The sequence below is a fragment of the Python bivittatus genome, unplaced genomic scaffold (genome assembly GCF_059951505.1).
Source record: "Python bivittatus isolate LINGU-HERP-01145 unplaced genomic scaffold, Pbiv_v1 ctg000980_np1212, whole genome shotgun sequence".
Classification (NCBI taxonomy): domain Eukaryota; kingdom Metazoa; phylum Chordata; class Lepidosauria; order Squamata; family Pythonidae; genus Python; species Python bivittatus.
In genome coordinates this window covers 34,161,618-34,187,545 of record NW_028277125.1, presented here as the reverse complement: position 1 = coordinate 34,187,545, position 25,928 = coordinate 34,161,618, and the positions used below count along the sequence as shown (strand labels likewise).

Sequence of the window (25,928 nt, the reverse complement as noted above, 5' to 3'; positions counted from 1 at the left end):
GATTTTTAAACATAGTTTGTTAAATAAGCTACATTTGGTTTAGCATATCTTATTAAGTCAGAACCAGGCAAATCAGTTACAGCCTCAGTACAATGTATGAACCCAGCCAGTATGGCTTTACTTTAGATACCACCCAAATGTATTAAATACAAGAAAATATATTGAGATACTATTGTTAACATGAACTTTTTAAAAAATTCTTGTATCATTGCACCAGGGCATCTCTCTTACTAGAAACACAGACCATGCTAAAGTTTGGGAAATAGAACAAAACCTTTACTTAATTCCTATTTGGAAGGCAAAGATCCTTTGTAAAATGTATAGGTGTTTGATATTATTTAAAGAAGTTATCTGCTAATTGAACAGAACCATAGATATCTGACAAAATCAAACTTTTATTCTTATAGTTATTATTAGAGAGAAAAAATCATAAGCACAAAACTTGCAGCTGCATCAAATTCAGATCAATCTATTTTGTCTTCTTGAAGACTTGATGGCACGCCTGGTCTTCACAAGTCAATTCCTACAACAGAAAAACCATTAGTAAGTACAGCTTTTCCATTGTATTTATTGTAGCCCATGCTACAATAAGGGAACTTAAACTCAAAGATAAAAACAGCTCAGCCACTGCATTAACAGTGAGGCCGGGCTATTAAATGGAAAAGAACAGTGTATTTTATGTAACCAATCAGCCAGTAAGCACTACAGGTTGCAGTAATTAGATTTGGACACTTCAATTGAGTTTTAAAAAGGATAGAAATGAAAAATGTATGGAAATTGCTCTGTAACGGTAGGACATTTCATAGTCTATTATTAGCCCACATACTGTAATGTATTAAACTTACTGGAGCAACAAGAAATTGCAAAAGGAGAAAAGAAAAGGCATAAGAGATAACAGGAGGTAAGTATAATGGTATTTGGCCAATAGGCACCTGTGTATCTGCAGAAAGTGGATCTTAACTTGGAATGTTATAGCAGGTGTTACAAAGCGGGCCAGTGACATTATTGGCAAATTTTGAATTTATTTTGTCATAAAAGGCCATCTGTCTCAGAGAAAGATGAGCTACTTGTTTCTATATAGATAAACGTGTTTTTTTTTTTTAACATATAGAGAAAATCTTGCTACAAAGCAAGGGGAGATTCTTATCATCATACATGTCTTCCAACTTATTGTAGCCATCTCTCAACTTTTTCTATGAACTCCTCAGTGTTTGTTAAGGCTTCGGTTGCCACAATGAAAATGGAGGGAAGATGCTACAAAACAGTAATGATATATTGCAAGAGGAATATTGGCAGTTGATTTTCTTCAACTCTTGTTTTTGCAATCAAATCAATAGAATAAACCACTGTCTAGTGTTTCTCCATCTGTAAGATGGAATTAATGGTTCTGGGATTAAATTTTTTAAAAATCATCCCCAAATACTTACAAGTTTTTAATGTAACTTTACTTTTTAAAAATCACAATCCCTATGCAGTTCACAGGAAACTGCTATGAACTTTGGAGAATTTTTTGATCTTTTAAGAGGTACTTATGTGCATTATTATTACAATCAAATCAGAAAATCAAATTCATTTTTTAAAGTGGATGCTATATTCCTACATGCTGGAGTCCTGCCAAACTGATCAGGGTTTTGCCCAATCATACTAGATAAACTAGCTTTAAAAGATCATTTAAAGTAGCTCCTCATTTCCCAAATTAGCCAATCACATATTGTCTGGAAGGCTGTTACCTACTTCCCAAGCATCTGATATTTATCAGTGGACTATACAAAAAGTTTTAAGATAATGACCATTACTGTCTCTTGTGAAAGCAAGTTCAGTAAAGTAATTGAGAACTATGGGAAGAAATTTATTCTTTTTCTAGCATTAGAAGATCACATTCCCCATTTTCTGAGAAATCCATTAAAAGTCATTCTGCTAAGTCACAGCCACCTTCTTTATATAATTCTCAAGATAGCAAAAATTATCTACTATATCTACCAGGGTATCTATGCTGGCAGACTAGGTTTGTAGAATCTCTGGATTTACAACTATTTTTCTAGAATTTTAGAAATAGATAAAAATATGGGTCTGAATAGGTTTTGAAGCAAAACTGAATAATGGAACCGGGAGAAGGTAGCAGGATATTCAGATTTTCTTTTTCCTTAGGAATTATGCAAGCCAATGTCTGCATCTTATGAAAAATGAATTCTGGCCAAGAATTCAAAAAGTTAATTCATTTAAGTTGCAATATTAACCATACTTATTTAGAAGTAAGTTTCTCTGAAAACAATTTCCTTACCTTCTGAGAAAAGTGGTTTGAACTTGAGTACAGTGGTACCTCGGTTCACGAACTTAATTCGTTCCACGACTCTGGTTGCGACCCGAATTGGTCGCGACCCAAATCAAATTTTCCCATAAGGTTCAATGTAATTAAGGTTAATCCGTTCTGAACCATATGTATTTTTTTTTTAAAAACCACAAAAATATGACACAAAATACAGTATGAAGAGAGAGAATGCTAACGTTGCTCGAGGCGACTTCTGCTGTGGAGGACAGGAAGGCGGGTGGGGAGGCGGTTATTGCTTTGAGGGAGAGTCCCCCTCCCTACAGGAAGCCACAACCACATGTCACGGGAGGGAAAATGGCCGTGGATCCTGTTCGTCACCCAATCCGGCGTTCGCGAACAGAAGCAAAATTTTGCAAACGGAGCTGTTCGTGACCCGAATTGGTCGTGAACAGAAGCGTTCGTGACCTGAGGTACTACTGTATTTCTAATTCATTAAGCAACCTTGTTCTCAGTGAAGAAGATAAAAAAAACTACCAGATGTGGGCTGCAAAAATTGGATAACCACTAGTTGGAAGCCAAGGTTTCCTGCAGTGTTTTGATGCTAACTAGTCATCATCTGGATTTCTGCAGCACTGCTCTGTATCCTTAATAAAGCCAAGAGTAATTATGGAATTAAATCCATAATGAGGAAGTAAACATGAAAATTCATTATGCTTTGGTTTTGCTGAAGGTCCTTCTTGTCTCAAGGACTCTGCCTTCCAAAATTTATTGGCAAGAACTTCTTGATTTCCCCATCCTGTTGTAAAATCAAGACACTATGGCTTCTCCTATCTTCTTCCCATCAGTTCTAGTCATCCTGGTGGCTTTGCTGCTTCCCACTTAGTGGGTTTTATTTCCCCACTGCCACGAAAAGAACAAAAAAAAGGACATGAAGGTCTGCAAAGTGCTGGCTGGATTGCCATATTTTATGCTTCTTCCATTGGCCAGCTTGTGGGGTACTGATGGTGAGAGAGAGATGCTAGGAGAGATCCCAAGTCAGCAGAAGTGCAACTAAGTAGCTTTGTGGAAGTAGGTTTACTCCAGTTCTCACTTTTCAGACTGCTCACTTGAACATTTTTAAAATTAGTTAATCCCTCATTTATTGTTTCTCATATTTCAGTGACTGCTTAGTTTTCTTTACATCATTCCAGCTTTCTACATTTTTGTTTTGAACTTCATTTATGAACTCAGCAATATGAATTCAGCTTTCCTTCAACAGCACTAAATTATGTTTTAAAGATAGAGTGTTGCATGCCTGGTGATTATTCTAGTCCAACGTTTTAACCTGCTTTTCTGCTCAGCCCTCAGCCTATAGAAAACAGTTCTTGTATTAAATAGTATTTCCCATAGCTTAAAATGAAATTAGGAAAATAAATATTACTGTCAATTATTGGGATGTTATATTGTGTCAAGAAGGTAGGTTCCACTTAACATTTCCATCTTTCCCATTGCATTTCCTCTTTGAGCTATTTGTTTTTAATTAACAAAAATGTGCAACTGTTGCAAATTTGTAGCCTCAGTATGTGCCCATGGATAAATGCCAACCGGCCTGATTGTTCTAATCACTTGTGGCAGATTATGTTGCTAGAATATCCTAATACTTATACGTCCCTCAATAAATAATGGCAGTATTTTGGTCAGCGTTTTCCTAATTTTAATTACTACCTGGAATTGCTTGTAGACTATTGAATGAAAGTAGAGGGAAGACTGTCCAACATTCATTTCTAAGTGTTCAAATAAGTACAAAGTCTGCTGATTTGCAGACTAATAGGGCTGAGAGGGTATGAGGAAATGGTGGCATGCCTGTTTGGGTGGTAAGGGTGCACACTTTTGTAGCATTTCTGATTATGGAGGTGATTGGAGAATCCCAACTCTGCCATTCTGCCTCATATTTGCCTGCCTTGAAAAGATCTCTGTATCTTCAAATCTTCCTGATATTGGACTTTCCAGCATAAAAAAAGCACCATTAAAGACCCATGGGTACAGTTGAAAGGGTATTCTGAGACTGAATTCCCTCTTTAAATAAATGGTCTTAGTGACTTCAGTGCTGTTTCTCATGATTGACATAATCTGTAGGCTATCTCATAATAAAGCTGACAGGTAAAACAAAAATGCTTTTTTATGCTCATAGTTCATCTCCCACTATCCCTCCAATCAGAATCATTTTTATTTCTTCTTAGCATGAAAAGGAATATTACATTTTAATTCTGAATAAGAGATTCCTTGAAATTCAGAGCAGACCAGTGAATTTTTATCAAACTGTTTTGCTCCAGCCTTATTTATTTTACAGGTAGTTCAATTATTTTAGAGCACAGTTTAAGGTGGTGATTCTCTTACTCATAAGGCTATAAAAGACTGCTTCCTCCTGTATGACCCTGTCTCATGACAGGGTCATACAGGAAAAGGGGAAACACAGGAAAAGCCCTTTTCAGTTGCAACATCCCAACTATGGAATCATCCTAAATTCATCTCACTTTCAATATTTATGGAAAGTACCACAACTTTCAAAATAATCTGGCTTTTTAATCTGTTTTAATGGGGTATTTCTTTTTCTGGTTTATTAGGCATTCTGATAGTTCTCATTGGAGCTAAAACATAGTTTTTGGCTTGCAATTTCTTGAAAGGCAGTTAAGGAATGCATTAAATAAAGAAGTACCCATGTAAACAAGTTGTTTATACAATATTCCTACTCTAGGTAGCATATATGGGTTTATCACATTTCGTTTTTATAACAGATCAGTTTGGGGCTGAATCAGTAACCACATTATCTGTCATCTTCTCTAGACAAGTAATCTAGATACCTACCCTGCTGATGTTGTTCTTGTGATATCTGCAAAAGGAAAGTCGATGTGTGTAGTGTAATTGTACATGCATAGGCTCTCTTCTGAAGACATTTGTTAGGAGTATGACATAGACAACTCATATGGGAATAGTGACTGGCCAAGGTCACCTTAGAGATCAAAGATTTGAATCTTAGTTTTGCAACTTCCCTTGCTGCTGTGATTCATACTTTGATGTGTGGTGATAAAATTGGAGAATAACAGAACCAAATTCTGTTATTTCTAAGCAGTTTCAGAATGAGACAGCATATAAAAATCAAAGCTAAAGGTATAAGCTTTAAAAGTGAGTTGATGTGGAACAGCTTTTAGTTATACAAAAACAACATATTTGGTTCTTACTAGATGCAGTTTGTCTCCTTCAATCCAGTGTTTCCACCCTCTGTTGTTCTTTTCACCTTTCTGGATGCAGACAAGTTTGTCACCATCCCAGGTCACTGTTGTCTTCAAGGATTAAAAGATAATATTTAGTAACATTCTAGAAATTTGAAATATTCAAAGTTGGAACTAAATGCAGTTTAGTGTATGTAAAGGGTGGGGGTGGAGATGGAAGGAAATGCTTTAGAAGTAAGGCTGCCGCCACCCTGCAAAAATCTGCAAATCCCAAATCCATGTTAAAAACCAAGACCATCACTTATGTTTCATGTTCCCAGCTCTTTGTCCTGATAATGATAATGATTCATAAAATACCCATAGAAGCAAATTATATAAATTTACTTATGATGGAAGTGCTCCCTAGAAGTGGAAACCAATATTAAATCTGGTTCTGCTCTAAGAAAGGAACTAAATATGAGAACTTCAGTAGAAAAGTCATGGTTCATTTAAGCTAGTGCAACGTTAACGCACATATTTCTATTTCAATAAAGCAATTTGGGTGGTGATCACAGCAGAATAGATTAAATTATTTTGTATAAAAGGGACACACCAAGTGATGACTAAGTTTCTTAGTTGTTTTACAAGGTTGCAAATAAAGCAGCTATTTATTACAGACATCGTACAGATGATAATCTTACAGATCAAAATACAGATCTTACCATCTTACAGATCAAGTTACTAGGATAGGTAACCTATGAAAGCCTGGTCTGCTTGTTTATGCAATTCTTTGCACAGTGCAAAAACTTTTATTTCAATATTTTTTCAAAGGAGAAAGGGATTTCAGTGGAATCTGGATGGTATGTGGGTTTTTTGTACTTATTTAATTATGAAGATGTGTGTGAATGTCCATGTAACATTTTGCAATCATTTTTCCAGTGGTGTACAACCTCCCTGGGTTCCCATACATCCATTAGACACCAAAGAAGGCATCTTTACCATTGGGTGTTTTCAGACTGGAGAGCCTACCAGCTAGGAAAGCATCAGAATGACAGACTGTTAACAATCCTAGCAGTCCTATCCTCTGCCAATGCCAAGAATAACAGCAGCAAAATAATTCAAAACATATTCATGTACCCAGAGGAAAAGGTAACAAACAGTAGTTTCTTGAACAGGCAAGATTTCAGTGTACTAATAACATAATGCAAAAAGGGGGCAGAAAAAAAGTGGCCTTTTTAAAAAAAGAAAACATTTTCTTTCTGTTGCTGTTTATTAAATCTGCTATTTTGGGAATGTTGGTGGACAATGTCAGAGTCTCTGTTCTGCTTTTTCTTATTTTTGAAAAAATCTCTAAACTTGAATTGGACTAGACAGCTCTTTGAACACAGCAAACTTGGACAAGTTTTTCAATTTGAGGGCTAATCTTTTTCAAGTGGAGGACTACCTTCAAAGAAGTAGATGGTGCCAGGATAGAAAAATGGGCAGAATTGGGGAGTTTTTAAAAGAAAAAAAATCCTTTAAAAACTCATTTTTTAAAAAAAGAAAACATTGTTCTTAGTGGTTCTTCACCAACTGAATCTTAATAGCAAATTGTCCTGTAAAAATCTTGCAGAAAACTTTAAAGTTCATGCAAAGATAGTCCAGGCTATAGGCTGTTCATCCTTGAGAACTGTATTCTTGAAACCTGTATTCCTGCAGTAGGTTGTCCTTTGTATGGTAGGATACCTAGCCATCTGGTCTGAAGCTTCTTCTCAAGCATCACACCTCCCAGTGTATTGACTGGGCAGTATTTGGGTATAATCTCTGCTGAAGGTGGTAGGAGGTACAATAAAAAAATTAAGATGCCATTTGCCTTGATATGAGAGGTAACACTGCCCTCTCCCAAGTCCAAGTTAGCTTTTCCATTTTCTTTTATGCTGGCTATCTATATTACAGTGATGAATAGGAGAAAACATCCGTGCACTTTATGGGTGTTTGGCAACATCCCACATCTCTGCACTGAAGAAGTACAAAGGAGCAGAATGACTCTCTTAAAAATAATTAATTCCTGCTTCTGCTGGGAAAAAGTAGCAGTGTGTTGGTATGGGAATGCTGGGTAGAAATCATCCTGATAAGAAATCAGAGAGAATTATAAAAGAAATGAGATGCTTTTTCTTCCTTCAGTCACATAACAGGACTGATATAGGAAGAGAAAATTGAGGTTGCTGAAAGTTCAGCAAAGCGGCAGTTTTGTGCTCCTGAATCGGACTGGTAAAGGATGGCTTTGACAGACTTATAAGGAGCATGCTGTGATGTCAGGGCACCGAAAGGTCACGGATGATAGGGAAGATGTTGGCTATGAGTAGCAAATCTCTCCATTCTCCCTGGAAAAAATAATTAGGTGATTGTAATGTTTGCTGTTCTGTTCTGGAGATCTGATATAGAGGCACATAAGGCACAATTTACATTAGGTATCTCTGACACACTATTAGAATCAGGTGCAAAGTGTTACACATTATGAAATTGGTATTTGTGAAACTTAGTCCCCAATCTCATTCTGTCCCAATCCATGGGTGGAAATAATAAAACAAACATTTGCTGGCATCTAACCAATAGCTATATACTACTAAAACTCTCATTGTGTTCATCTCTTTGTCTGTACCCTCAAGTTAGCCCAAACAGTGCATTATACTGCAACAATTTTTGAATCAAAGTACCTAAAATCTGCTAACTTAATACATAAAATATCTGGGACCCATTACTTCTGTGGAATTGAAATTTCCACGATGTTCACACCAGTTTTATTTGCAAAGTTGTGGCCATTGCAGCGTCCCTGCAGTCAAGTGATTCTGATTTCTGATGCTTCCTGCCAGCTTCCCACAAGCAAAGTCAATGGGGAAGCTGGTAGGAAGTTGGAAGTCACTCCCGCTCCCACTGCTTTTTTACCTGCCTGCGGTCATTCTGTTTATCTGTTTAAGTAGCTAAATATTGACTTATTATTGAAGTTCATTTGCCACTTGAATTATTTTTCTACTTATAATATATATTCTTAGATGATCACAGGACCATCCAGCACTGGGGTACAAAAAATATAGTCAGCCTAAAATTTAATATTCATTCTGGCCACATCAGACTGCACTACCTTTCTCTCAAAGGATGACCCAGCAGGTCACAGGATTGTCTAGTATTCTATGAAACTCATCAACATTCCAAGCAGCTCCCAGCACCCCAAAGCCATATTGGCCAACAGTTCATTGGAAGACAACAGGAAAGCCTTGATTGCCCTTGTAATGTGCATTAAATGTCTCCCTAGTTTCTCCATTTTCTCCAGTTCTGAGGCAACATTTAGTTTCCAGTATGGACGACGTTTGTTTGCAGGGTAATGAGGAAGTTCCACCTTGCCTTCATAACAGCCAAACTGGACTTGAAGGGCTTCCAGTTGGGGAGGGGGCTTTCCATAAACAATAAGATTTACCTAGTTTTGCTCACCACAGATAAAATGGTTTGTGTGCTGTAGCCCAGAAGGATAGATAGCTCAGCAATGACTGCCATGGCTAACAGAAATCTGCTTTTACCTGTGCCAAACTATGGAGCAAGCCCATGGGTGACAACTAGAGAAATATACCAATCTGGAACCATGAAGAGTTGAAAGCAAATAAAAAGTAATTTTACCTTGCTGTCATCTGCTTGAGAAATTGTTATGATTTGCATATAGAATAAATAGTTGCACTAGCAAAGCATCTAGTTTCTGAAATGCAAATTGCAGCTTTTTTATAAATAAGCATTTCTTTATTTCATTTTTAATTTGCTTTCAACCTGTTTTCTGGAATGTCAGGTGCTTATATTGTCTGCTGCATAAATGGGAAACAAATAATAGGTTTTCTACCTTCACAACTCGATTGTCAAGCCCCTTGGTGTGCTCTTCAAATTCCATTCCTATGGTATAATTCACTTCATAGTTCCTGAAAGTGCTCAGTGTTTTTGTCTTGAAGTTGTCTCCATCTTGAATAATTTCTTTTGTTTGTTTTAGATGATTTGCAATCTTACGGGTAGCAAAATCAATGCCTGCAGATGGAACAGGAGATATGGATGTTAACAATGTGCCTGTTTAAATTCAATCTCAGGTTTCTAAATGTAAAAACACAAACTAGTGTGGTTATGCAAATGCTCAATAGGACTTTTGGTTTTTTAAGGGGAGTTCACATCTCTTCTATATTATTAAGTGATTTTTAACAAGTTATTTTGAAGTGGCCTTCTATGCATCCAAAAAACCACTTGTTGAATTGGCATGCCTGCCCACTTTTTGGTAGGAATTTAGCTCAAGATTGTATATAAGGATCTGGAAGTAATTCCCACTGAACACAATGTGGTTGATTTCTAGGACAACATGTACAAGATTGAGCTCTAAAAGATGACCTATACTTACCAAAACACACACATGCACACACACACACCACACACACATATTCCCGCTAGGAGAATATCTCATTATCTAATGCTATTTCTATAGAATTGCATAAACATTAATAACCTATGATGTGATGTGGTTAGAATCTGAAATTATCAAATTAGGATTCTGAATGCAAAGCTCTTTCCCCATCAATCAGAGAAGAGAATTCCATTCTCCTCCTGGCTATTACACTGAGTCTTCTGGACAAAGAAATAACTGAGCCTTTACACCAGAACCTGCTGCATGTCAGGCTTTGCATTGTAAAACAAGAAAAAATACAGTTTCTTAGACACTCCCCAAATAAAGATATTTTTCTCTTTTCCTCTGACTCAGAAGTGAATGGAAAACCTCCCTCACTTCCATGAACTAGTCCAACCCTTTTTTGAAGCCAGCCAAGCTGGTAGCCACATCTCATGGGAACATCTCATGGCTACCACACCTCACAGTAGCAAATTCCAATGTTTAACTACAGTACAATAATACAATACAATAATATAATTCAATAAGGGATTTAGGTACAATAAGGAGAACAATAAACCATATGAAAGCCACACTGCTCAGTTCATACACTGTGCTAAATCAAAACCAGCTAGGTTTTGTTATTGCTTAGCAAGGCACTAAATGACTGAAACTCAGATATTAAAGCAACATGGGAGAGCTTCAGTGTGATGTAAGTAAAGAGGGGATTGAATGTGCTAGAGGGGGATACCTTACCCTGTTAAATATTCTATTATTATTCTTACAAAATATGAATACAGTTTGCTCTCTTCCATTGAATTTATTTATTCTTAGGGGGGAAAAACCCTGAACACAAGAAAATTATCCCTTCTTAAACCCAGAAAATAATTTCTTTTTAATTTAATCTATGCATTTCCCCCCATTTCTTATCCTAAAGGGCAGTTGTTATGTTATACGCTTTTTTACCCTCTTTTTTTTTAAAGTTCTTTTTTTCTGCTAAAAAGCCATCAAAATGATACACAAGCCATTTGAAAATATAAACCACCATACTAAAAATGATAAAATATTAAAAACATTGACACTGAGATATATATATATATACACACACACATACATACAGTGTGTGTGTATAATTGTACTGTAATTAATATAATTATACATAAGAAGAAATCTATCCCATTGGCTGGTCAGTTCAGAGAGGAGAATACGCAACAGGTATATACATGTATAAAAAGAGGGATCTGTGCAAAATCATTGCCCCATTGATGGTTGGCACTGTTTTCAGGAGTGATACATCTGAAATGCAGTGCTTCTTAGAGCAGACAGCCAGAAAATTAGGGCTTGGATTAGCCTAAGAATTCCAAACAGTTGACTAGTTTTGTTAATATACCAACCATCTGTTCAATGCTAACAGTAATTTTTGTTTGTTTTGGTGTCCCTTACTATGTATAAGCTATTACAGTAAATCTTAGTCTATCCCGTGCTTTAGCAGAAAGCAGGCCTATGTATGCAATTCATTATTAGGTAGGAAGTGCAATGAACAAGAACAACTTAATCTTCTGTCTACTATACAACTCAGCAATGCTACTGATTTTCTTTTTTCCTTTTTAAATCTGGCTGGTAACCATAGTTGCTAGATTCCACACTTAAGACTAGGTCTGCTGCATGAGAGAATACAAGCCTAGAGCGCTGTGTCCTAACTGCTGGGGTATTGTATAGATAATAGCTGATAATATTAAAGGTAGTAAAAAGATTTAAGATCCAGGTGTCAATGTGTTGCTTTTACAGTTTTCCTATGACTACAATACCTGAGACAGAGATGGGATCGAGACCTCTCCTCAACGTATATTCTTAAAAATATATAAATTGTTGCGGGAGGGTTACTATCCCATCTCTGTCCCAGGCGTTGCAACACAATCTCACTAACCTTAAATACTGGTAGAATATGTTTTACTGAACATTTTCAGCACTCGTTGATCAAATCTGTGTAGAGGAAGAAGGGTCTCTATTATTCTGTTAATAGAGACCCCTCTTATAAATTATAAACTCTGCTTGCATTTCAATTGTGTTTTCATTTATTAAACTGGTATGCCACCCAATTTTCAATGGTTTTGTTGTGTAGAAACACTTTCACAATTTATGCAGTCAAGATTCTTGCATATGGGAAAATTGCAGGAGTTAAAGCACACCCACAATATAATGCATGAATCTCACCTTGGAACAGCTTTCATGTTCTCTCCTGTCAGGCAAGTATCCAGTATTCTATTGTATCAATAGAATATGTTCTCATAAGCTCCACAGTCCATAAAGATAAGTAGAAAACTCTCGTCAGCCCAATTTAATGCTGCTCCCAGTTTTGCAAGCCATTTTTGTTAAAGCTTTTTAACAGTGTACTTAAATTTGTCTAGTAATTTTAGGTTTTGTTAATCTATACTACTTTGCACATGTATGAACTGGTCACTGACTAAAATAAAGTAATTTGAATTGTGGGGCTTCATATGCATTCTGTCCTGTCTCAGGCCAGGCTCACACAAATACACAAGAGGTAGTTGCAAACTTTTACTTATTAGCAAGCAGCAATAAAAAGATATATGCAGACTCACGCATGCAAAAGCAACCAAGTTCTCACAAGTCCAGCAAACTTGCCTAAATAAAGAGTTCAGAGCCCAAGGAGCAGGTGCAAGAATGGTCAAGCAAAGCCAGGGGTCCAAAGCATTAGCAAGGTCGTCAGCTGGTCTGGGTTCAGAGTCAAAAGGCAAGACACAGAGAGTCTGAGTTAGCAAATGGTTGTTTCTAACACTGCAAGAGCTCATAGCTCTTCTTAAATAAGAGCAGCCCCATTGGGGCTCATTTAGGAGGGTGAGGCTGCTTCCTTGTGAGCAACCTCGCTGACTTCCTCTGTTCTGCTCCTTTTTTTCTGCTCTCTGTGCTCTTGCATTGGGAGGGGGTGGCAATTCTGAGTTCTCATCTTGTGATCAGCAGCAGCTGTCCCCACTGATTGCTGGCCAGCCCTGCCCCCTCTGCCTGCTCAGGCGGCTGTTTGTCAGATGGCCCCAGAGCTGACTGCTCGTCCTCCAAGGCCACTTCAGGAGCTGGCTGCCTTTCTTCATCTTCTGACTCTGAATCCGAGCCCCCCATGACACATTCCATGGGTTGTGAAGCATCTCTTTAAAAATATACATCTTTAGTTCATGCTTAAGCAATTATGTTCAAAGTACATTGTTGTATAGTAAAGACAGAACTGAATAATTTGAATTAAATTTATACTTACCTAAAGCAATCATATAACCTTCAAAGTTTTCATTTGATACCATTTCCCATGTTCCATTGTAATCAGCAGGCATTGCTACTAGGAGATTAAATCCAAGGATAGTTTAGCTATGGAATTTGAAATGGTGTTCTCCAAAAAGAATGAACTGGAATTCTATCCTCTTTATAGTTCTTTGGATGCAGTTTATGGTTTCCAATATAATAAAGTCTAAGGTCAGTGAGATAATCTAAGCAGAACTTTATCTTCGTTATTAAGGTTCAAAGGGGAACTAGAAGTGAGAACGAAAATGATGTTGCAATGATGCATTTCTTAACAATGTAAAATGTTAAGAAAAAGGACAACAGAATAAAATGAAAGCATGTAGTTGAAATATGTATTCCATAATGGCAAATTAACAAGTCTAAATTGGTTGTTTTCCTTGCTTTTAAAAATGTCTAAATTGCTTTACTTCTGTTTGAATTTTATTAGGGATTCTATCTAGCTGGTTCAGTTCAGTCTGAAAGGACCAATAGCTAATTTCTTCCCAAGAATCCCACTTCGCTTGAGATGGACACACTGACATCCACCACACCTCTAGAGCATAGCTGCTCAGGTACTTCTGGATGCCCCTGATGTAGATAAAGTGGCAGGTCTTGGTAAAATGCAGGGTGCCAACATAATCAAACTGCCATTTTGTTTGTTGTCATGGTGGTTGGCAATTTTCCTCTTCCTCCTGCTTCTTCCTCCTCTTGCTCCTAATGTGGATCTCTTCCAACAGCTACAGCTGGGACACTCAGCACAGGCTATTCTGCTGTGTGCTGCTGGCCACTGCTTTTTCTTAACCTCCTGGTGCCACTGCTGCCCTCCAGGCAGTCCAGCAATCAAGCCACAGAAAGTATGAAGCCTGCTGCTGCTGCCATCATCTGTTAGGAAACCACAATAGTTTCTGGGCCTTTTCCTCTCGCTCAGCTTCACTACACTGGGAATGATGAACTAGGAGGCAGTCTAGCTGTTGCCTAATTTAAACTTCACAGGTATTGATTACCAATTGGTTTCCAGGTGCAAGTTTTAACTTATAAAGCCATATATGACTTGGCACCTTCAGGACTGCCTATATCAACTACAGTTAATTGGTCTGAAGAGTTTCTCCTGGAAGAAGCTGCTTGTGGTGTTCCAATTTCATGTAACGAGGGTGGCTGAATCTAGGAAAAGCTGTTTTTCCTCATGGCATTGTTACTCTAGAACAGCTTTTCTCCAGAAACTAGTTTGGCCCTTTGGTGATAGCCTTCCAGAAGGTAGTGAGGACCAATCTTTTTCCAGATAGCCTTTGGGGAATGATTGTGCACCATCTAAAACTGGATTTTATCAACTAGTTTATTGGTATTGTATGTTATTTATTGTTTTATTTTGATTTGATTTTATAGGGGTTTTCTTGTATTTTATAATGCTATAAGCCACTGTGAGTTGATTACAACTCAATGGTTTATCTGATTGATAAAAAAAAATATAAATACCCCTAAATTGTATGAATACTCTTCCAAGAGTATCCTGATAAATATATTTATTACTCAATTATTCATTTATACACAAACTGTATAAAAGGCTAGCAAGGACCCCTGTAATGTTAATGAATGGTGAAGAAAAAAAAAACTATATCCTGATCGTTTTAAACACTAGATCAGCTGTTTAATGTAAATGTCCAGTGCTGCTTTCTCCAACGTGGTACATTTCCAGATGTAGTGGGACCACAATTACCAGCCAGCATAACCTGGCTTACTTTAAGGGGTTTGAATACCCCTGTTGTTTGTGCTATGACAGATGAATATTGAAATTGATGAAAATGACAGATGCCATTGTAATTTCCCACATAATTTGACATATTGTGGCTTTAAGGCAGAAGTAACAACCTGAGCTGTTCCTGCAAGAACCTTGAGTATAGTTCCCAGAGTATCTCAAAAAATTATCAGCAAGGGGATGTGTATTAACTGTATTTAATTAATGTAATTATAATCAAATGTAAATGTAAAAGCGGACCCATGAGAGCATGAGTAATTTAAGTGAACCTTATGTTGGCTCTGGTGTAAGGATGATAGCGTTGCTCTCTGAAATTTAAAAAAATGCAGAGTATAATTTTTGAAGCAATATTGGTATCTGAATTTCTAATGACCCTGGCAGTGCACCATTCCATAGGAAAATGAGTAAGCCATATTGGGGATACAATATGGTCATGTATTTCCTTGTCTTTCCTATGATGGAAATAATTTTATCCAAGACGATTCTGGAAGCATTTGCTTTGTCAGTTAAAGGAGGCTCAGTAATTTCTTTTCAGATGGTGGAAGTGTTGAGGTCATCTGCAGATTTCATTAAAGGAGTGATTTCTTGCTATCCCTGTATTTCATATATAATGCTATTTTCTTCTAGCCTGCAGCTGCAAACATACTGAAGTGAGGGGAAGGGAGAGAGAGCTTTTTCATAAGAATGTAGATACTTGTCAGAATGTCTCTGGAGACAAAGCATAAAATACAAGACACAATATGGCAAATTTCCTTCATGGCACTCTGGTAAAAGGTAAGAGGCACAAGGTAAGCCCCTGGGTAAATTTTGATTTCATTTCCACTAAATGAGATTCCAGAAGGAGGCCCTTGACAAAGTAGAACTGTCTTAAGGAAGAATAAAGTGTTTATCACCAAAATATTCATTGAGGAAAGATAACAAATGGAGAACTGAACTTCTGCTTTCCTGAGGGCTATTGTCACATGATGGTAACTATATATAGTTCACATGTCTTTCCTAAATTAAATGAATTCTTCAGTATGCTTGGCTTAGTTAATGAGGGTCAGGTTTTGGGGGCTTTAGTGTGTTTTTATAAACCCAGCATTTATTGTTTGATCAATTTATTGTTCAATATATTGTAAAAATCCAGAACATGGAATAGTTCAGTTATGTTGTGTGAATGCAGCTAAAGAATGATGTGTTGTGCTTTAAATTCTGCTTTGTATGTAAATCTGAAGCCTGTTTGTGTTTTCCCCAGAGATATAATTCTGATAGCTGAATGATGTCTTTGAAGAACTTTAGAAATAGACCTTCAGCTAAGTATTGCTTTAACAAAAGATCAGGATATTCTCCCACACCCTTTGGTAGTTGGCTTCACATGGGTCACTGCTAAAGAATTCTGGCATGTGAAAGCCAGAATTTCTAATATGTTTGAGCTAAAAACAAAACTTGAAGTACTGGGTACGTTTAATGAAAAACAGAGAAGAAATGTGCTTATGAGAAGAAGGCATTATTGCTAATCATATTCATTGGTCATAAAATATCTCAACAATTAAGATTAGCCAGAAATTAAGATTACTTTAGTTGAAACCGAATGGTTTTAAATATTAAGTTATCTGAAACTTAGTACAAGCTGGCAAAGCTATATATCTCGCATTAGTTGTTCCTTTATAATTTGAATGACAAAATAACACCCCTCATTATATCAATTTCTAGCTTTCCTTTTGTTTATTTTCCAGCTTATTTTCATGACAGGAAGACATTTTTATCCTGGTTTTGATCATTAAAAGAATCCACAAGTATTCTTGTAATTGTACCTAATTTCTAATTTTAAGATAGTTTCCTTTACAGTATATGCATGTGTATTTTCAAATGAGCATATACTTTCATATGTATTTACTCAATTACCTAATTTGTGTTTCTTGAAGGATAGTTACAATGAGAAGAAATACAAGTGTAATATCAGTGTAAAGCTTGTATCAGAACACAGGATCCAAAAAGAATGTTTAAAGCTATTGACTTCAATAGACCATTCTGACATTTACTTACTTATTTAGTTAGTTAGCTACCTAGCTAGTGGAGATGGTTGCTGAGAACCTACAAAGAGACCTTGAGATACTGTGGTAGACAATAACATATGCATCAGATTCAGATATGCTGACTCTGGAGGCTCTTACAGTACATTTTAACCAAATATTAAAACATAGCCATATTCTTATTTCCATTCTCTACTGAATCATAATCTTTTGAAATATCAGATTGCTCCCCCTTGGCTTTTAGAATAGACTGTTCATTGTCTGTCTCCCTCCTCCCCAATTTTTCGATAACATCAATATGCCTAAATGCATTTTCAAATTAGTATGTATGCTCTCCATGCATTTTAGACTGTAAAACCACTCCATGATATTTGTATTATCTCATCTGCTCAAATTCATTGAGTCTGTCTTGGGTCTATCTTCATGTTTGGCTCTCTTTGCAAAAAGTCCCTTTCTGACTTTTAAATTCTGCTATGCAATATGATGTTAAGTGTGGGTAAAAGTCTTCTCAAATCAGCTAGGGTTTGGTTACTGAAAGTATTGCATATCTGTTGTGTATAGGAGTACAAGAGATCTTTTAGCTAAACTTAAAGTAAGAGGGTGGAAAGGTTAATCAGTAAGGCTTTCAGCTAAAGAATATAAAAGTTGGATGTATCTTAGGGTATTAATATAGGAACTTGCTTTGACATTCTTCTCAATTTTTTGAAAGAAAATGTTGCCTGTGTTTGCCTTTAATTAAAATTATCTTCCAAGAATTGATGCCATTCCTATACAAACACCAGTATGATTAAGACTTTGTGTTTTATTCTGCCATCTGTTGGCAGGATGATGGGGTATAACAAATTCTCTGTTTTTTCCAAGCATTATCTAAGAAGTACATGGCATTAATTTTGATTTGATGTGCCATTTAGTTACAACTGAACCAAGCCTAAGTTTCTTTGAAAAAAATTATTCTGTATTATGATTTATGGATTTGATGATTAGTTAAAATAATAAGTTATACAAAATATGTATGTTAAGACATAGTTTTAGAGTAAGAGGTCACTATATGATTTATCTATATCTGCTGTATAAGAAGTTGGAAGTCATTATTGTAATTTTTCCTTTCTTTCCTTTTTTTTTTTTTTTTTTTACTTTTCATCACTTTTGTATTTTCTTTTTTTCTAACTCTCTTGTTCTCTCTTTCTTTCTTTGATTATTAGTTCTTATTTGCTTTTAACTTTATGCTTTTTATAACTTAACGTTCTTATAAAAAATTTATTCTGTGAATTTGCACAATAAAAATTATTACAAAACCTATTTATTTATTTGGAGTAAATTACCCTGACTTTCAGTTAAAAACAGTAAGGATAATTAAAATATTACAATAACGGTTACAATTTAAAACCAAACTTTTGATATGAATTCAATTCAGCAGACAGGCCAACAAAAACAATACATGAACCCATAAAACCATGAATTAAAACCAGCTATACTAACACACTGGAAGACTTGGACAAGTAAATGAGACTTTCCCTGAGAGAAGGAAAACACATATCTTTGTTCCAGAAAAACTTCCTGGTGTTACAATTAGCTTGTAACAAAGCAGTATCTAATGACTTGATTAATATTTCTACATTCTGTTTGTCACTTCCATTGGTTAACATATTCTCATATCCGTTCCTGTTTAAAGAGCAACTGTAAGGAACATTGCAGAAATGTTTTGTGGGGTGACAAAAGCTGGACATCCAGTATCCTGGTTGCTGTGACAGGGAGAAATCTCGCCAAATGGTCTTAATCATTCAGAGGGAAAAATATGCAAACTAAGATAATGGTTTCTAAATGGGATAAGGATCCATGTCTTTTAGATTGAAGGGCATTGTTTTGATACACAATTTTACTCTCTCATAATGTGTGGGCATGCATGTGATAGTGCACTCTATCTTATTTACAAAGGATTAACTTGCTTTGTAAAGAGCACAGCGTTTCTTTCCCCCACCTTATCCCTTTGTTGAATGCCTGATTGCCTTCTAAGAGAGCACAGCAGTCCCCCACCCCATTTCCTTAGAAGCAATTAGCCAGATGCCTGAAGCCATAAATTAGATCTGTACCAGGCAAAGAAGTTGCAACGAGAGAGGCCCTAAATTCCAAAGAAGTTAGGTATTTAAACTTAGATTCACCTCTTTAGGCCCACCGTTACTTTTCCCTGGGTCATCCCAAAATTCCCTTGTATGAATATGAGGGGATGTACTATCTGAAATATCTGAATATGCCTATAAAATCTTTGTTGCTTGCTTTGCAAGGTGTGGTTCTGGGCAACACTCCTTGAGCCATCCAGGTTTCCTTGGCCAATAAAACCTCTGTTAATTAAAAGCCTCATCTCAAGTCTTCTTATTTGGCTTTACTGAAACTTGGGAAATAAAAGGTGCCATACAAAATGATTGAGGATTTCTTCAGATTGCTGAGCAAAAAGGGAGACATTTTTTTTTTCTTTTTCCCAGCCTTTTCCTGTGCTACAGAAGATGGAGGGTCAGAAAGGGCCTTATCATTTTGTGCTGGATTGAAGAGAAAGATCCATTCTCTTTCAGAGCATCTGGCACATGGAGAAAAATTGAGGAAATGATGAGCGATTTCACAAATGGCTGGGAAATACAAATCAAATACAAATCAAATCCCCTCCCCTTTTCCGAATCCTTTGCACATGAACAATTCCAGGATGGAACAAATGCTTTGGTGTGGTGAATGTTAAAAAAATTTAGAAGTTTACACTGATTACAATTTATGGGCCAGATGCATAAAACTGCAAGGCACAAGAAAAACTGGTTTAACCAAAGGAAATTCAGAGCAATAGATATTAATGAACACATAAAGGTATCCATATATCAACTGTCAAATATTAATAGATGTTAATGTGTATGTTGGTCTATGACCATAATAAAGATTGATTTGACTTAATGTAAAATAATTCTGACCAAATTATTTTACATCTATTAATATTAATGCAGCACTTGAGAAAAGGAAACGCTACCTTAAAATTGTGCAGTTTCTGTGGATCAGGTTTTACCCCCAGGCAGGAATGAACCACTCAGAAGAAATTCAGGAAAGTCAGATAGATAATGCATATTGAAGAAAATTGGAAATTATAACCAATTTCAGCAACTGTTGAGAATGAAGAACAAGCAGTATATATGGAAATAATGTTCAAGCCATCTTGTGTTTGGGTATCCTTCCCACCCTACAGACTGCTTGGGCTCTTCCTTTGAGTAGGCTGGTTTAGTTTCATCTATTTCCTTTGTTTCTACAATGCTATCATATTGTTTCACCGTAATGATACCTAACTTCCCATCTGAAATGGTGGGAAGATTGTAAAATCAATCTGTAAAATGTTAAAAGGTACCATCCTGGCTTCGGACTTATGGCCAGGGATTGTGGCAAAGATAGCAACTGTGGGCTAGTACTTCCATCACAAACAAAATCTTTTAATGAGAAGCATTTGAGAATTCTGACAAAGAGGTTTCAGATAGAGAGCTTCTAGTGATATCATTCAACCGTAATTTTTAGAAATATTCCAGGTTTCAGTTAACTGGATTTATGTGTTAACCAAAATAACAAAAAGCAGAAAGATTATAAAGGGAATGCATCGTCTAGAACTCATATAATATGCTGGGGAAAAGGCAGGATAACTACATAGTAATTCTGTAATTCATCTGACAGCATCCACAGTAGCTTCTAATAATAAAATTTGGGTTGGATCTACGCTGTTCCTTTATTAAGACAATCTTTGTTGTTTTATTGAAATTGTGGTTTCAAATGATTAAAACTACCCAGTGGGATAACTTATGGACATTGCTTTCCCAAACTGAAGTCCTCCAGTTATGTGGATCTTTAAGTAGAATGGGAACTGAGTGAGTTAAAGTCTGACACTATGGAGTGTTATCTGTTAAGATAAAAGTAACAGGTTTTTATATTAGACAAGGCTAGAGACTCCATTTATAAATCCAAAGAAATATCTCAAGCTTTCATATGCTTTCCAAATTCTATACATAAATTAGTTCTTAACATCTACAATCTATCACTCTAATTGTACTTATTCTGCAACAAAGTTTTCTAATTGGTGCTGCCAGTTTCTATCTTCCTCAGATAAAGGTTACATTATTCCATAATTGAACAGCAAGCCTGATAGATGGATTTTGAATGGAAAGGTTCCATAGAAAGCTGTATGGGTTATTTCACCCTTCTGTTCCCCTTTGACAAGCATAATTTAGCTAAAAGGATATTTATGCCATTAAGCTTTCTCATGCCTGACCAACGAGAATGCCATAATGTCATTTGTTACGATTTCCCATTTGTTTCAGGAACATTTGAAAGAATGGATCTGTGAAACACTTAACAGAAAATTATTGACTGAAAAAAATGATGGGAAAATATCATTATAAAAGTGTACAATCTGGATTTTTCTGGATATGTTTCATGCCAATTATATACACTCTGTAAAAATATTGCATCGCAATCAATTATCTAGACAGCCAGTGAGGTGGTGTGATTAAAGCATTCAGTTAGAAGTGGGAACCCTGGTTCTAGTCTTTCCTTAGGCATGGAAGCCAGTTGGGTGACTTTGGACCTGTTACACACTCAGTCCTAGACTGGGAGGTCAAAAATCATCTATAAACCCCACTGGATCATGTGGTAGGTCACAGACCATAACCTTGTAAAGAGGTTCTCACCCTTCAGTGGATTGATTTAGGCTGATAATAATTATCTTCCATGCAACTCTATACCATCCCTTACCATCTTCCTAGATGTTTGAATCATTGTCACAGTAATACACAAAGGCTGATGGGTCAGCATGTATATTTTCATTCAGTCAAATGATATGGAATGTACAATTATAGCAAGAACAGGTGTTGGGATCACAGTGACAGGCTTCCTCCCAAGCTATACCCATAAGCTGTACTGAATATTGCTTCTTGCCTGAAGAATGCTGCTGTCTCATTACTTGCATCCATTTGTACTAGCATAGAAACTGTAAACACATTCCAGGGAATCTAGCGGTGGGATAGGGCCTGATCCTGTGATTCTGCTCCCTTCCCTGTGTGAGTTGGCTATATTTTGAGTGCATTCTAGCTGGCTATAGACAATTCTCTACTTACAAACAGGTTACATTCCAAGAGGCTGTTCGTAAGTCCATTTTGTTCAGAAGTCCAACCAAGTATAAAACGCTCAGCCTCCCAACATGCAGTGGTGCTGCCAAGCATACATGTGTGGTGCACCGTAAACTAACCCTTTCCCACCTTCTCCTGCCTTCTGGGAACTTCTAGGTTAGCGCTGCGGACAGGTTTGTTTGTATCAGTGAAAGTTCATAACTCGAAAGTTTGTAAGTAGAAGACTGTCTGGATTAGTGTACAAACAAATGCATATGGAATGTAGCATCAAAGGAATTAGTTTCTTCTTTAATCTACATTATGTACTTTCATTGATTACTACATACAACTTGACATACTTATCTGGGAATAAACTTTCTAGAGTTCTTGAAATTTCTTATATATAGTTTGACTTATTGGCTCCTCCCCATGAGCATCACTTCAATAACAGTTGTTTCTGTTATTCTAGAAATATTTGCAATAAGTATTTATGGAAATTTATCTAATTTGTTATTATTACTGTTCTTAATTATTATAGGAAAAATGTGTTAGTCTCAGGTTTTCAACACAATGCTCATATGTCTACAAACTGCTTTGGTGTCTCTTGTCCAACTTGACTTAAAAGAAATAGATTATTTTACTTTTAAATGGGAAGCGGGAATGCTGCCAAGAAAAGGGTTTGCCCCCAACCTTAGTGTTTTCAATAATGCCTGTGCATATAGATGGATGTTTGGTATCTCGCCATATAGTGGCAATTTTGTGACTAGGCACTGCTTCCTCAAAATTGCAATGTGTCTCCTTGTATAAAATTATTCAGGACCCTTTCAACAGTAGACTATTTCCTCTCTGTCCCCCTCCTTCCCTGAAACAGAAATATGGTTTTGTTTTGTTTTTTGGCAATGAGAAAAAGGCATGCAAACTATTGTTCTGCTAATTAGGAAGGATAGAGTTATATTCAAATGAGGTAAATCAGTTGGAAACACTGAGTCAGTTTATGTTGATTGCTATTGCTAAAATATGCAAGCTACCCAATAAAATATATACAATTATGTATAATCAAACACAGCATAGATAGGACAGTTCTTTTATCCTCCACTCAGTTAGCTCTGAGCAGTTTTGTTCCAAGATCTACAGCTGTGATTTAAAGACAAGGAATAGTATGTAGATAATTGATGCAGAAATCACAGTGCTATTGATCAGGAATCATTCTTTGGTGATGGGATCTTGCCATTCAATAAAGAACACTGGAACTGATTTTCTCCAGTTACAGCACCTGCAAAAAGAGGAATGGCAGCTGTTGACAGTGCGCAGAGCCCCCTTTTTAATCAGGCCAAATGGACTACATTGTATACGGACTTTGTCTTCCCCTGCTCTTCTTCCAGATAGTCTATATTTTTAATGACCTTTTCCTTGTCCCTTTGCTGGGTTTCCATTTTTATTTTCCCCACATCCTGCTGCTGTCCTAAATGCCCTAGGAAAATTATTTGGTTTCTTTGCTGTTTATAGACTATGTATCTTCAATCCAAAGTCCTTCAATTAATGGCTGGAGAACATGGGGTTCAAATCCAATATGCCTAGAGGATATCCAGTTGGAGGTGGCTAATACAGACATTATACTGCTTTATTTGTATTCTGAATCTGACTATAACCCAGGTTTTATTATGCAAATATTTATTTTCCCGTGACCAACCTTGTAAATACCATTCTGACTTGTGGAGATATTTTATGTATGGAATTGGAAAATGGGTAGTTTACCCAGGATCTTATGTTCATATAGGTTCCAGGCAAAGAAAATCCCTGAATTCATAAAAGTCAGGAGTGGTCTCTGTTGAGTTTGAAATTAATCACTCCCCTCCATGAATTTGCTTGCATATAAGATGATGTATATGAAAGATTTCAGCAGTTATTTTCAAGCAAAACCTGAATTCAGCACTTCTCTTTTTTGCTGCAACAAAAATAAGTTATTTTTCTGGACACATTGTCTAAGAGATTAAAATGAATGTTGTGCAATTACTTCAATGGTTTGAAGGTCAAACCTACAACCGAAGCTTAACCTTGAATATTATCATAAATGCTGCAATCAGTGTTCATAGTGTCAAAGTGCAAAATCTGTGGAAGGTAGCAAAGGACTGCTCTGAGCAATCTTGTGTCTCTTCTGTGTTTGTAATCAGATTGAAAAGTGCTTAAATCCTTTGTAGGTTTTAACTATTAACTTTCCTTGAATCCCACTGTTCCTTCCTCATGCCCAGAGAATAAAGGTTAAGTAACTACGTGGCAGTTCGTCATCTCTTCAGACATTTATATCATTATTTCTTTTGCAATGACTCAGTGTGCTTGTATTGATAAACCTGGTACATGATATTAAGTATAGCAGTCAGTTACCCACAGAGTGATGTTAAAGACATGCCTTTATTCATTAGGCAATTTCATCCATTGCTACAGAAATGAGCACAGGACTTTGAGATCCCTCCTGTCTCTCCCTTTGAATGTTCTGCTTAACTGATTATTCCCTGTAGTGGCACCCATTGGAGGGAGGGGAAGGAGGGTGAAAGTTGGGGGCAGAATGGTGAAAGCAGCAGGGTCCTGAGGATGTCATGACCCTTTGATTTGTAGGAACAATAATTTGGCCTTATATCCAAACTGCCAACTGTGGATTGTGTTGAGTTCTAAATGAGAACTGCAAATCAGGGGTTCATAGTTCTAATTCCTAATGTCAGCATCTGCACTTTTATCATCAGCCATAAGAAGGTCTATTCCCCACCAGGCCCCAAAGTGCTAAACTGAATTCTGCATTAATATCACCTACATTATATATATATAAAAAAACCCTGATACCCTTGAGCTGACAATATCAATTGTATTTTAGCTATTTTAGATATACCTATGTACATGCACAGAGAAAGAGAGAGATTGAATGTATTCAGCAATTGCTTTCTTCATTTAATATTTATCTATTCTGAATGGTAATCAGTGCACACATTGAAATATGGGAACTGTCAACACTTAAAGAAACTGCAAGCTGAATTGGGTGGGTAATACCAACATTATGTACAAACACCTAAGCAAAATGTCCTACTATGACCTGATTTTTGCATTGCAATCCTTAATCTCCCAATCATACAAAGAATATCGTGGGGGTCAGGGATACTAGGAAAGAAGTATTACGATTGCCATAGGAGTAGAAATAGTTCCCCTGCCCCAAATAATCATAGGGACAATCCCTTGAGCCTCAGACAAGGCTTTCCGAGAGGCAAAGAAGGCTGTTGATAGAAGTTGAGGATAATTCACACTTCACTGAGGCTGAGGATAATTCACAGCTTGCACAAGTCTCTTTGTGAAAATATAGCATAGAATACTATCCAGGATGAGTCCTGGATGTTTTTATTTTTGTCATTTTGTGTTTTTAACTGAGTCATGAATATATCCAATAATGGGTCTTGTTACAAGTGTTCCAGTGACTTTGCTGCCACACTCCCACCCACCCTCCCAACATAAACTTCAGTGTCTAGAATAATGGGAACCTGAGTCCTCCATATATTTTTGCACTACATTTTCCAGCATCCTTCACCACTGGTCATACCATCTGGGGCAACTGGAGGTGTCATTCAACAGTCTGGAGAGCCAGAGAACCTCAGTCCTAAATTCCATCTCCTTCATCAGGGACATCAGTTGACTTTCCCTAGTCAAGTCAGCATCTTCAAGGAATTTATTTCTTCTCTCTTCTTCCCTCTAAGCAAGGTCAAGAATTCAGGCATCTTTTCTTAGAAACTGATGTGCAACAAAAACTTTCAGTTTATGTAATCTGTGACATTATTTATTTAACAATATTTGCATACCATCCCAATCACAAGACTCTGGGCAATGCACACCAAAGGTAAGGACAGAAAAAGGATAAAAACAAATAA

The 25,928-nt window shown here is 36.6% G+C and overlaps 1 protein-coding gene across 1 annotated transcript; it reads right to left on the bottom strand.

Annotated features, from left to right (window-relative positions):
• Positions 1 to 375: 375 nt before the first annotated feature.
• Positions 376 to 13,274, bottom strand: RBP2 (retinol binding protein 2). The gene is made up of 4 exons (XM_007422244.4): positions 13,116 to 13,274; positions 9,323 to 9,501; positions 5,488 to 5,589; positions 376 to 523 (listed from the first exon to the last, which is right to left on the bottom strand). The coding sequence occupies exons 1-4, from the start codon at positions 13,186 to 13,188 to the stop codon at positions 470 to 472; spliced, it is 408 nt and encodes a 135-aa protein (XP_007422306.1). The 5' UTR covers positions 13,189 to 13,274; the 3' UTR covers positions 376 to 469.
• Positions 13,275 to 25,928: the final 12,654 nt, after the last annotated feature.